Raw genomic sequence first — 14,930 nt, 5'->3', positions numbered from 1 at the left:
CACTCTCTCAAACTCACTCACAATTATGGCAATGTCCATGCAGTTAACACTAATGGGGTAAAGGTCAGGTTAACACCATGACAAGTCAGAAGCAGTTCAGAGAAATAAGTGGGTGCAATTAATTAACCTAACAAGTCAAAATCACATAAAGAGAAGCTAGAATTTTCATACCCAAGCTGCAGTGTTGTGCCATTTAAGGGGACATGCCGAATGTGTTCCCATTTTTAAACTATCACTCTTTCAAGCACAAGAGCCACTAAGGTGTGTGTGTGTGTGTGTGTGTGTGTGTGTGTGTGTGTGTGTGTGTGTGTGTGTGTTGTTCCAATTCTGACCAAGAGAATGATTTTGGAACTATCTGTACTTAGTGTAAATTAACAACTGAAGATGTTTTTCTTGCTGAAACAAAGTCAACACTGAAATCGCCGCTTTTGTCTAAATTATCTTGATAGCTTCACCTCTCTTCCTGCATTTGTCTCTTCTGATAAATATACATCCACAACCATGCAAGGTTTCTATAGCAATATAGGTATACAATAGCTACAATGACTCCTCTTCATTGAAAAGAAAAAAGAGTGAATTGCAGTTTTTATGAGTATAGTATAATCTGACCTGAGAGAAAGGCAACCTTCTCCTTGAGGATGGGAAGCACATCAATGGCCTTCATATCCTCATTGCGATGAAACCCTGAAACACAGAAAAACAGAGAGGTCAGCAAGGAAGGAGGCTCCCAACCTAAATCAAAGCACAAAGAAATGGAAACAGCCACTTGATCAGCAGAGTGACAACAGTTACACCAACCTTAATCTTTGTTTTGTTTTTATACACCAATGTGGCCAGCAGCATGTGATATATTTAGTATGCGCTGCTGAGTTGGTCAGTGGTTGATGCTTTTAGTTTAACTGACCCAGTCAACGGCTTGTTTTAATCCAGATGACCTCAATCAAGCCTCTGAAAAATATAATTGTCTACAGCCAATGAGGAAACACACACACACACACACACACACACACACACACACACACACACACACACACAAACTGACTTTTATCTCTTTAGTGTGTCAGAGCAGTCAGACAACTGATTTAAATGGTCCCATGAACTGAATAATGTAGGGATGTGCCACATAGTCAAATATCATGCCACATGTTCTTAATTTCTAAGTTGTAAGGTATATGATGATGCCTTTTTTCTGTTAAAATGCAGTGTATTCTTATTTGGTTAACATTACATATTCTTTATCACTGCAACAATGAATAACTTTCTGACTGCCAAATTATAAAACAAACCGAACAAAAACAGTATTCAGGACAATTTCATTATAACAATGCACAATGAAAGCTATAATGCCTCAGTTAGTAAAAACTACACATCAGCCATGATATTGACAGCTTTGACCACTGAATTGCCTCTATGCAGATGCAATTAGCTTGTGATGTCATCAGATATTGTTTGAGCTGTGAGTCATCTCTCTCACATTTACACAGACACACACACATTCCACTAGCCTGGTTCCGCCCTCCTACGTACTCTGTACAAATGAAATGTACGAGATGCTAACATCCACACACCACACACACAATATACTACTTTACATAAGCAAACGAGCAACATAAAGGAACATGTATTTGAAGTTGCATGCTAACAGCAAATCTTAATCATGAATGCTATCCAGGAAAAAAAAAAAAAAAAATATATATATATATATATATATATATATATATTTTTTTTTTTTTTTTTCAGGCTCTGTTTTGGTAAACAGACTTAGGGGTCAAAAGGAAAGACAAATACTGTAGAAGAAAGAGCCAGCAACTTTACATAAACACTGTGCTGCTTTGACAGTTATGATATAAACATTTAATCACACTGACTATGAATGGAAATTAGCTAATTAGATAGCGGCTAGACCGAGTGCTTAATCATGCGCTCATACACACACACAAACCGAATGCCCTCAAATAAAAGTCAGTCATGAATCTAAATTCATTTTAAACTACAGCAAAGCCATAATCTCGAGCAGGAGCCAGTGATTACTTAAAGTTGAGTAGTTGCTCTCAAAATTGCAGCATTTCTCAGCCCACAGCTTGATACAAGCAGGGAGCAAAACTGTGAAATGAAGACATTTTTCAATATGAGTATCATTAAACCTATGACTGCTTCTTCCAGGTTGCAAGTGAGCTACAACCTGAGGATATGAGGGGAAAAACAGAGATGTGACAGAATGCAAAGTTAAGACAGAGAGGAAATGGCAGAAAGCTACATAAATGGACTGATAGATAAATGGATCAAAGGCTGACTGAAATGGAGAGGGACAAAGACAAAAGTGTGCGATATGAAATGACAGGAGCAGACACACAGGCTGATAATGATTCTAGCGAGACAGCGAAGAATATGGGGACACACACAACTGCAGTGTAAAGCAAGACGATAATAACACAGACAGAGGAGACTGCAGAAAGACAGGGAGACAGCTAAATAACCCCTACAGGCTTTATTGGCTCCTGTTATATCGATTTCATTCATGGTCTGAGGGAGTTAGGAGTAGCAGCCAGGCCTGGATGACAGCACATTAGCTCACTGTGGAAAGTGGCCAGACTGGACACAACCTGACTCACGGATAATGTCACAACCAGCTGAGAGGAGATGGGACTGAGGTAGCAATAATGGTTTCATTCTCGTTCCACTTCTGGTGAGAGGGGAGAGACGCTAAACAGCTGAGTGAGCCCTTACAATCCACACTCATAGTTTTTATGATCTCCATCTCTGTTGCTGAGTGTCTCTCTATAACCTGCTGCAACTGTTTCTCATCCAAACTCCCTCTATCTGTCACTCACACACAGAGAACAAAGGAGGACTGAGCATGGCTATAGCTGGAAAGAATGAGTGCGTGTGTGTGTGTGTGTGTGTGTGTGTGTGTGTGTGTGTGTGTGTGTGTGTGTGTGTGTGTGTGTGTGTGTTGAAAATCAGCAATACAGGGCCCAAGCAGAAAAAAATATAGTTAGTACATGTCTGTGTGTTTCCTGTGAAGTGTGCCCAGACACATTCCTCACTGTGGTGGTTTATGTGAGATACTGGCCCTGGCAGATAGCCAACACTGACCTATTATAATGCTGCAGCCCTGCTAAAACTACAATTGGTACGACATAGGCCGAGTCTGGCAGAAAGGCTGGACACACATGCACTTTGGGGTTTATGTGGAAGGCTGCATGCAGTAAGCTAGAAACATATGAGGCTGTCATACATGTTCCACAATTTAATGCTGGAAAACTGGATTTCGAAGATCAGATTGGAAAATTCAATATAAAGTGTTATACTGTATGCTCATAAAAAATAGAGAACAGCAACATATAAACAGCTGCTGGTGAAGAGTAAGTTGCTTCCACGGTATGATGGCCCGTTACTTGATGTCAACACAGTAAAAAAGGCACAATGCAGCAAGTGCACATACAACCACAGAGCCTTTCCTAATTTCCGCCATGTTTATATGCAGCAATAAAACATACAATATCCCACAGAGTTGAAGAATTACCCTACACTCTGTGATTCATGAAATCCCATCATCGCCTCTCGCTACACACACTACCACACCAGAACACACACGACAATCTCCTCACTTGACTACACACAACCACTCATTTACAAGTCTGCCGAGCATGAAATAAAGCTTTTCAATCACAGACTGCTTGTTCATAACACACTCATAATGAGAGCAATCCATTTTATTGGCAGCCTGCACTCAGTAGCATGTAAAATGAGACGAAATGCATAGCGTTCGTCCAAGAAATAGCATTTTTTTTACAGGGAACTTTTTTGTAATCATTATTTTTTTTTTTTATCTAGAATTCAAAGCAGAAAATGAAGAGGAAAGGTAGAAAGTCATTTATTTTTCAGTGCTCACTGTGACACATCTGTCCGTCGGAGGTGATGACTGCAAGATGAGGAGATCAATTGCGCACGTGACAGGTAGTGGATCATTCAGACAAAGATGCAGGAGTGGCAGATGACAGTTATTCATGAAACACATGCACACTGGCAGGAACACACACACACACACACACACACACACACACACACACACACACACACACACACACACACACACACACACACACACACACACACACACACAGTTACATGTGCACTTATGCTCTTATTCTCTGTGTAGATTTATAATGGAGACATCTTGTGTATACATTCATCAAAGGGACAATAATAGTACGTCATATAGATGTTTGCTTGGGTTGGCTTGACAACATATAATGAATGATATACTATAATGCTCTTCGTTAAAGTGTAAGAGTGGAACTATTTGTCATATTTGAATTGTCACTACATATTTAGGCAGTTGTTGAATGATGTCCCCCTTTTATTGTAGCTCTTTTCCATTTAATAAATTTGTAATAACAGTTCAGTGTACAAAACAGTGGAATGCCGCAAGAAAAAGCCAAAAAGTAAATGTATTGTCTTGCAAATGGAAAAAAATGCAAAACAGAACTTGGAGACAAATGGACACTAGTTGCTTCCTACAAATGTGTAAAACTGCCACCATTGGCTATAATTGATAATTTACTCACGTACATTAGATATACAGTCAGGGACCAGGGTTTGTCCAATCACATGCTTGCATGGAAAAAACTGTTACAGTTTGCTCAATTATGTACTAATTCAAACTGTGTCTGATCACTGATCGCAGCATTTTAATTGTGTGCTTTTATGTAGCCCAAATGTCAGCCAACCCTTTTGGTTCAGCAGCGATATTCTAGTCAAACACACAACAACATAATACAAAGATGAAGACACAAAATTGAAGCCTACATTTAACTTGAAGACCCAGAATGAGTTGCTGAGCCTATGCATGGGACTGACGACTCTTCTTCTGGTCTCAAAGGATTGTGTCCTACAGCCAGTTGTGGAAGAAGTATTCAGATCCTTTACTTAAGAAAAGTACTTAAACCACACTGTAAAAATACGTTGTTACAAGTAAAAGTCCTGCCTTGAAAATGTTACTTAAGTAAAATTATGTAAGTATCAACAGGAAAATGTACAGTACTTAAAGTATTAAAAGTAAAAGTATTCAATGCAAAAAAATCCTCACATTTTAGAAACTAGAAAAGATCAAAACAGTTCTGTCAATCAACTAAGTGTTTAATCAGCTATTTATTTCAGCTGGACTTTTAGGCCTACAGTATATATTGTTGGGTAGTTAAATTTATAATAAAACATTGTATTTTATAAACTAGTCAGATTAATATAGTGGAGTAAAAAAAAGGCAGATCTGAATACACTACTACATAACAGATTGTGTTCGTGCCTTGTACCAATTCTTCACACCACAGACTGAAAACATCTTGCATCCTCTAGGATCCAAACTGGTTTACAGACTTGTTTCTATATAGCTGTAATGAGATGTAATGGGGAATGAATGCACCAAGTTTAGATCCGAATGGAAAAAGTTCATAAACCCCTGACCAAAATTGTAACATGTGCAGGGATAAACTCAACCAATTTCTTCACCTACAAGCATCATAATCCTAAGTCATTACCCCAAAATGAACACAACTGCATATTTGTGTTGTCTATCCAAAGCACATCTGAACAGACAGCCTCAGTGCATAGTGCCAATCCTTTTGCTTCCAATCCAATTCCAATCAGACCACAGGCTAGACTGTACATGGTGCTTCTGCACAGCCTGGCTAGCCGCATGATGCCAATCCTCTGGCTCATAACCTCGTAACCTCAAACTCAGAGCAATTACAAGCTAGGCTGTATGTGTAGTACAGCAGAAAAGACTAGGACTGCTACATTATACTGCAGAAATACTACAGTACAATTCCCCTGACTGTTGTGCTGACTGCCTAAGCACGAACCTGATAACACGCGTTCCAGCTGCCAGCGAGGACAACTGTGGTAAGATCCAAAGATTCAGAGCAGTAGTCACTATGAAATGTATTTTATACCCAAGCAGTTACAAATTCAGCAATCTTTCACAAAGTACAGATGCAATAAATGGACAACAAATTATTTGTAAACATAGCTGTAAAAATGTAAGCCTTTTTTGGATTTTTTGTTTTTGTCCGCTATGTATGAAGATTTACAGTGCATGTGACTGTGATGGATTTCAGATGGCTCTTTCATACTTCACTTCTGGGTCAGAGCCCAGTATGTTAACCTCACTATAAGTTTGAGTGAAAAGAGAGAACTGGGAGGCATTTGTCACACTGCTCAGCCTGGTTTGGCTCAGTTAAGCCTGACTTGGACTTGATAAGAATGTGGGGAGCTTTTAGGAACAGCACTGCAGAAACAGAGAAAGTGTGAAAGTAGATTGGTTTAGTCATTACTGTGCTCGAGTTAGAGAGTGTGTGCATTAGACTTACTGTATGTGGCCAGGTATGTACAGGATATACAGTCTATCCCTCTAAGCAGGCATACATTTATAACTTTGTGTTTTTATACGTGGGCCTGTGTTCTGACCTGTGTTTCACTGTGTAGCAGTATGATGGAGACCCTTTGAAGAGCTCTAAGAATAGTGCTCCCTCGGAGAGAGGGATGTGCCACTTTTTGTTGAAACTTAACAGGACCCAGGTAGAAAGCAGGGCACATGCCACTGTAGATTCTCAGGGGAATTTATTTCAGCACAACACACAATTGATATCTCACTCTGAGAAAAGTAACATCATTATCTTCCAAGAAACTTCTAGCCCTGATTGTCCACCGAGAATAGCACAGTGTTCGCAGTAATACTACCTAACTCTTATGTTGTGTTGTGCTGTTAAAGTCTGTGTTTTGATATTCAACATTTTACAGTCAACTTCATTTGACTGAAATGGTAAGACACACAATTTTTTGAGGATGAGAAAAGTCTAGCTGATTCTCTTATTCCCTTAATATCCAAATCACCAGGGAGCAGCCGATAGCAGATCTTTCAGTTGCACTTAAAGCAAGTCAAACAAAAATACTGAGCGGTCTAGAACATGCGATCTGAACTCACTAGTACTAGAACTGAAGTGCTGACTTTCACAGTTTAATGTTGATCTAAAATTTGGATTATGTGGATATTTCACCCAAGAGACTCAAATGAAGAATCTGCTTACACTATCTACTCTCATCATGTATCTGCCATTAGAATATGTCAGGTTGTGTACTTGTTCTGTTAACCCCCTAGTGTGAAGGTATATCAGGCTGCCATCGCCAACCATGTTGTTGTGGCCAATCCTAGTCTATATGATTGGATGTTACAAGCTGGTCTTTTGTCACGTCCCCTGTGTGACAACCCTGACTAGAATAACAGCAAGCGTATGTTGCCCCGGTGCAACAGGGTGAGAAGATAAACAACTTAGAGCTCTATCTCCCTCTTGTTCTACCCTCTGGCTCTATTTATCCATCTTTCTTTCACTTCAACAGTGTATCCTTCACATTTATTTATTTCTCTATCGCTCACACACACACACACACACACACACACACACACACACACAGTCTATCCCTTCCTCAGATCCAAAGCCACTTCTAGCAGCCTCTACTTTACTCTAGTTCTGTGACCTTCAGCCGGAGCTGGCAGGGTGCCTGGGGACTGTGGTGAGCTCAACTTTCATCGGGTTTCTCATATTGTTGTTACAGTGTGGCTTACAGTAAAAATAACACTTTGCTCCTACCGCAACCCCTCGACCTGGATATAACCCCTAAGCACAGCAAAAAAGGGTATGAATAAGTCATAACAAATGGGAAGGGTAGGAAACAAGAACTATTCTCATAGTACACTGTGCTTAAATGTTCAATCTGTAAGAGCAGTGTGTCGCCTTCAAAGAAAACAATGCCGTCCCGCCACTAACTGTTTTTTATGTTTCTTCCTGCATGTTGTTAAATCCAAGCAGCAGGATATGAAGTCACTATACCAGCTTCAAATACTGTTTTAAAGGTTAAGGCCAAGATAAGTAGCTAACACTAATAATGACGCACGTAGTTTCATTAATATGTCTGTTTTTTTATCAAATAATAGTACAAAATGCCCATCACAAGTTCACAAGCTGATGTCTGACCAACAGTCCCATGCTCCTGCATATCATTTACAACGATATATGAGAGAGAAAAGCAGCTAATCTTTCTATTCGAGAAACAAGAACTACAGAATGTTTGGTATTTTTGCTGGACTTAAAATGATTAATCAATAATCAAAGTTTACTGTTTGACTAATTTGCTAATCAAAAAAATTATTTTAGCATGAGCCATGATCACTTCTTATAACATAACATTCTCCTGCTCAAACACAAATGTAAGCAACAAACTATGCAATGAATTACTTTTACTGTTAAAGCACAATTTCTTTATTTTTAAACATCTAGGGTGTTTCGTCTTTTCAACCATCTCAGGGGATTTTTAGACACTCAGATAAGAAGGTTTTAAGTTTTATCTAATTCACGTAATTTTAAAACTCATTATTTGGCAGTGACACATTGGAAAGTGTAAATTATAAGGTTTTTCAATACTTTTATCATGCGTGTATGATACAAATTTGTGAAGACATTAATCTAAATGCATGACAAATTTACCCCAAGGGTTAATGTTTCAATGATATTTCCAAACTTTTACTCAAACCAAATACCTTAAATGTAACTCTGGACCACAATGTCACTGTCAATGTCAAAATATTTTATAATTGAGAATAACACTTCACCTAGCTTCACCTAAATAAACCATGTAGATTAAGAGCTGAACAGACAATTAACAACTGATCTACAGAGCAGAGAGAACAGAAAGCTCTGTAATGTTCAAAACATTCCGTACAATAAATCTAATCTACCCTAAATGTAACTCTTATTTAGTACAGTGTGTGAGCAGCTGAGGAGCAATGCTAAGATAAACAATGGTCAGCAGTATTATACAAGCCAGTGAGTGATTTTCACTGAGCTGTCTGTGAGACTAGTAAAGAAGACAATCAAAGCAGTCTCAATGCTGTATAATGAACTGCTGTCCTGTGCTTACATCTGTGAACACACACACACACACACACACACACACACACACACACACACACACACAAACACACACACACACACACACACACACACACACACACACACACACACACACACACACACACACACACACACACACACACACACACACACACACACACACACACACACACACACACATGGGCTGTCACCTGTGACAGCCCATGGATGGATGTATGCTGTACAAACAAGAACATGTGTGCGACTGTCTGTTTGTGTGTGTAGTTGTTGTTTCATTTGTAATCTGGTTAAGGTTGTAATGAACCTTGACAGAATATAAGTGTTGTATGTGCTCTTATTATAGTGCTTCAGCTGTTCCTTTATTCCTTTCACACCTCAGTGAGCTTGAATAACAACCTCACCTTTGTCTGTAATTTAAATATCCCGTTTTTTTCTTAGTTTCTCAACTCATGCGACATCCTACCATCCTATCTCTCTCTCTCTCTCTCTCTCTCTCTCTCTCTCTCCTCCCTCCCTCTGTTGACTCTATTGCCTTCTGACATACTTAGTGTCCCTCTAGGCCTCACTGTTGGCAACCCTGTGTGTCACTTGCCAGTACTTAATGCTGTCTTTTTTTATTGAGGTTTGTGTCCACACACTGCAACATGGCTACATCTATATTACAGGAGAGTCTGTCTGTCTGTCTGTGTGTGTGTGTGTGTGTGTGTGTGTGTGTGTGTGTGTGTGTGTGTGTGTGTGTGTGTGTGTGTGTGTGTGTGTGTGTGTGTGTGTTATGCGCATATCTCTTGAACCGTTAGTCCGATGGATTTCAAACTTTGACAGGTGTCTTGCTACGGGCACAAGTAAGTGCAGTTTGACGTTGTTTGGATTAGAAATGCAAAAGACATCGTTAAATATATATCGGTAAAAGAAGCACACATTGGCTTTTGCCGCTCTAGCCGCTGGCCACTCCCCCTCTCACACTGCACAGCACAGCACCTCAGACCCACAAAAATGTGCATGGTAGCACTACTTTGGACTGTCTTTGACTTTGAATAAACAAAAGGACAATTCCCAAATTTAAGGACGTTTCAGAATCCCACACATGCAAAGCACAATCAGCTACAGCCAACAAGTGGCAAACAGAGCGTGATGCCACTTATAGGCAGGCTACCAGACACTGTTTTTGAGTGACATCGTTGTCCGTTTTTGGGGGCGTGTTTGGTGGGAAGGTAACCTGCACGCCACACGCAGACGCCACATGCCGCCTTTGACTCTTTTCCTGCTTCCAACGTTAGCTACATGATTGCTGGATGTACCAAACTTACTTTTATTGACTTTCCTTGAGCACGGGCGGATAGCTGAAAGGAACATCGCGACTGTTTTGTGGAATAAGGTTGGTGAAAAAAAGGCGCAACGCTTTTCCGTGTCTATTTTTGCCATTTGCCAACACTAAATATCAAACAAAAGCCAGACACTATATAGTATTAAGTTGCTGTGAGCTGTAGGCTACAGTCACCACTTCTAACCAGAGGCAGAATATAAAGTAATCTCTGAGATTATTCCTTCACAGCGCTGTGCAATGCGAGAAAATCTCAGAGCTGAACCGGGCAGACAAAGCACTTTTCATCAGACTCACCCTGGATTAATTAAGAATACTACTAACTAATAACATTACCGTTGCCAAAATGCCTACTTCACCATTAACTGTCAAGCCACTAAATCTGTATGGAAAGTAACACCTCTGCTGAAATGTTAAATTTGTAAACGATCCAACACAAGACAATACCGTCTCTCTCTCTCTCTCTCTCTCTCTCGCTCCGTGCACGTACACACACACAACACACACACACGCACGCACGCACACACACACACAGCACAGTCCGGTTCTGGTGGTTGATGAACGCAGATATGTGCTGATTAGCTCTCATAACGGGCCAGGTGGGTAGCGCACTGCCATGAGTCCATGAGGCTAATGTCTGATTGCTCCACATTTTCATTGTGATATTTTGTGATTACATTCTGAATCTGCCACGTTCTCGGTCAGGTAAATCAGTAAGTTAGTAGTAGGGTATACAGGGGAGTTGCATATGAAGTGGTTTGGGGTCCTTCTGTAAATAATTTTGGGGTAGCCTACATTTTGGTTTTGAAGAATTCTACAAGCAGCAATACCACAGGCCAAGCAATCGGCCCGTTCCAAACGGGCACATATTCAACGGGCACTGCACTAGTTTGAAAGAATAAGAAAATGTGAGTCAATCCTACAACAGTCAGCACTTTTTACGGAGAGAAACCCTTTTTGGCAGTGTCGGGAACAGAGGACTGAAGCAACAGCCCTTTGATTGCAAGCACTTGTCTTGTCATTATTGACTTGCCACAGCAACTCCATTCTGTATCTATCTGGCATTTACACAAAAGGAGTGGCATAACAATTCCTCCTGGGGTGCATAAAACATGGACAACAACAGTGCCTGCATGTGTATGGAGTTTTAAAAGTCTGCAACAAAGTTTGATGGTAATCTACTTGATCTACTTGATCTAGTTTTCATTTCCCTGAACAGTGATTACGGGGACACTTTATGAAAGCATTGATAGGCCTACTTAACTTTTACTGGGTCTGACAAACAACTTTTTTTTATTAATCTTACTATAAAAATGAAAAGGTCCTTTATAAGGACAACATGTTCACCTGTCCGATCAACTGATTGCAGAGTCATCCTCACAAGTAAGAACTTAAACCCATTACTTCATGTTTTGCCCCACGTCTTGGGATACATATTCTAAATTAAACTATGCCAGAAGCTTTATAAATCCTCGCTCATCTTGCCTTGTTGTGATCTCATTCTGCAGCGCTGTCCTCATGATAAATATCACTATTTCTCGTAATCACCTCAGGGCAGTCATCTCCTCAGACATCTGCATACATTACCCTTGCAGGCACCAAGTCTTGGTGATTGAGCAAGAGAGGATGAAAAATAACACTTCAATTTTTATTGAGAGTGATAGCCGTAGTATCTTCTAGCTACCTGATTAGAGTATTTGTAAGTGGAGGTAAAAGCCAGCCAGTCTGATGTTATGGACTGTTGGTCTAATAGTTTACCTTCGGTCCTGTGTTTAAGGCGTAGACCAGTTGTCCTGGTTGACCTGTTTCAACACCTGGCACAGATCTGCATGGCTAAGAGGCTGTAGCTGCGCAAGCTTACAAACTGTTCAAACAGGGGGTTGTTTTTAGCCATAGTATAGCCACAACATTCAGTAAACGTAAGCTGTACAGTATGTCCTGCAAGTAACTTTTTTTTCCATTTATATCCTATTGCAACTAAATCAGTTTTGTGTCTGTGTAGCAGAGAACAAGCTGAGCACAATGACCCATATACTAAATTGAAAAAGGGGAACTTTAATCATAAGATATGGTTGTAAAGTGTGTACAAAGAAAATAATGTTTCCCCTTTTCTCAAGTTACCCTCTCTTGCACACACACAGGCATACATTAGTAGTATGTGACAGCTTTTACTGTACAGAGATTTGAACTTTACAGTAATTATTTAGCCTAACGTATAATAACTCACATACATACAACAGTCTAACAACTAGTCATTGTTCTCAGTCAAATCTGTTGCAAATACATTATACATTATGTGTCAAAATTATTATCACAAAAGTCACAGTTCAGCCTCTGCAACATTGACTGAAAGCAACTTAACCAGGATTTTGTGTAACTCCACAAAAATTCAATCGAAACTTCAATTTCACTGACACAGCCTCAAGGAAAATTGAACATCATATGCTTCACAGTAGTATTACAATATTCACTGCAAGGCTTTTGTATTTGGTTTGCACTATACTGACAGTTGTTCCTGTTTCTGTTGTCTTGGGATCTGCTATACTGCAGCTGCATTACACTAGACATTTTAAAAGTAGGACTTTTTGTAACAGTATGCATGTTTTTTAATCAAACTAATTTGTGTCCAGGATACAAAATGAGCATAAGCAGAGGTCTAAGGGTTAGGGTTAGTAGTCAGTTATCCAATAATTTACTCAAGACAGATACTATAGACATACTATTGGTATTAACTGCAGTGCCAAGTTTTCTTGGCCCATGGATTACTGATAAACCAAGCCAAAGGATCACAAATCAAAATAGTTAAAGTTGCATAATTTGTGGTGAATTAAAATTTTAATCTTCACTGTTTTAGTTTTTTTCTAGTACACGCATGACATAGACAACTGAATACAGAGAATGAAAAAACTAATAAATGTTATAAATTACCTAAAAAATCAAATAGTACAATATCAAATGTACATGAGCCATGCCATAAGCTGCTGTAAATACTATCATTTAGCATCATTTAACCAGTCTTTCAATGATTTCAACAACATCGATATTTTGACCACAATGGTTTGGCAAAAGAAAATAGTTAGAACCAGGAGGTCATACTGCAGTGAGTTTAGAAAGCTGCAGACTGTGTTTTGGTTGGTTTGGTCTCCCTAAATTCTACAGTTAATAAAAGGAAATTCATTTTCTTTTAGAAATTGCATTATTTGTTTTTAATCACTTTCGTGTGTCTCGACTGAAACAAAATACAGTACAAGGTGATGAAGATAGCACTGTATTTCCATATATGAAATCTGCATGTATTACTTTAGGTCCTATTTATCAAGAGTGCTGAGGTCACATTGATTAAAAAACAAAACAAACAACATTAAGTTTACAGTAATAACTAACTTTAGAGACTTTAAGGAGTTTTTGTAAAATATCCTTCTACCAAAGTTGTTAATTTAATCAGGTTCTTAGACAGCAGACATTTCAGTCGTACACACAAGATCACCCTGTCTTAGTACTTCTACTGTTAGGAATCAAACTAAACAAGTTCTGGATAAAAACAACTGAATATATTTACAAGAGAGAATACTCTACCTGAGAGTCTGATCAGGGTTTTTCCAGCCTGGGCGTACTGCCAGCTGTGGTTATCCAGCACTGCCATTGCAAACCAAAACCTGCGCCGAACTGTCCCTATCAAACTAGGCCTACACTACACCCTACACAGGTCTACAGCGATTATCAACCTACCACTTCTAGCTTTCTAACCATCCCATTGTTGTATAGCGAGGAGGCAACTGAACAACAGCCGTGCCATATATTGGCCAACGCCCCTGCCACCCACTGAGCTGCAGAAATCCAAAAGCACTGCCAGCTCCTTCTTGCCTTCACCAACCGGCTTTTCTTTGCTGTGCCCCCACATGTCACTAACCCCTCCCCAAAACAAGATTTAGTAACAAGTGCTGCATTGCATTAAACAGTTTCTCCCCTGTGTGCCTAGCTAGCTACTCACAGGAAAAAAAATGTCAAGCCAGCCAAACAGTTGTCACGTTGTGGATTTGCAGGCAAAATAGGCTCTAATGATGATTGGTTGTAATCTTCTCTTTGACTAATACTTAGACTCTGTTGGTCACTGTTAGCTTTTGCACTGGGACACCTCATCAAGTACATTAATCTTGTTTTCTTAAATATGTATCAGAGGTTTGTTACATGAATTGCAACAATTCTTGAATTATTAGTCTTCTGACAGAGTCATTTCAGAATTGTTTAAAAGGGGGGAAGGGGGGTGGATGCAAAACTAATATAGGAATACATTTATTGAAGCTGGCATACACTGGTAATCAGTTCATTCATTTATAAATATGTGTTTTACATTTCAACCTTTACGCCATCATGATGTCCCTAAACTTCAAAAACACACAAACAACATCATCTGGTCGTAAATTTAATGAGACCAAATAATCTTGGTGTTTCACCCTTTGATGAGTATGGCTAAATTTGATTCAAATACTCATGCATATCCACTTCCACAAAACAGTTGCTTGACAGGGAGCCGGCATCTTTTGAACTGAGGAAATGAAACAAAGAGCTCACTTACTGTTTACTCCTACAGAGAAATTACAGTAAGCTTCTTTGTTGTCTCTCAGAGGAAAAGTCGAGGG

General features: G+C 39.5%; 1 protein-coding gene across 4 annotated transcripts in view; it reads right to left on the bottom strand.

Moving 5' to 3' along the window:
- Nucleotides 1-14,930, bottom strand: part of triob (trio Rho guanine nucleotide exchange factor b) — a 120,692-nt gene that overhangs the window by 72,977 nt on the left and 32,785 nt on the right. For 3 of the 4 annotated variants that reach the window (XM_028579925.1, XM_028579920.1, XM_028579926.1), the window contains one exon: nt 610-684. In XM_028579925.1, the coding sequence (XP_028435726.1) occupies nt 610-664 (55 nt within the window). In that variant the 5' untranslated portion in view covers nt 665-684. Of the gene's footprint in view, nt 1-609; nt 685-13,866; nt 14,011-14,930 lie in introns of those variants that run through there. The other variant, XM_028579922.1, reaches the window with a different exon arrangement.

The sequence above is a fragment of the Perca flavescens genome, chromosome 6 (assembly GCF_004354835.1).
Source record: "Perca flavescens isolate YP-PL-M2 chromosome 6, PFLA_1.0, whole genome shotgun sequence".
Classification (NCBI taxonomy): domain Eukaryota; kingdom Metazoa; phylum Chordata; class Actinopteri; order Perciformes; family Percidae; genus Perca; species Perca flavescens.
This window is presented reverse-complemented; position numbering and strand designations above follow the sequence as displayed.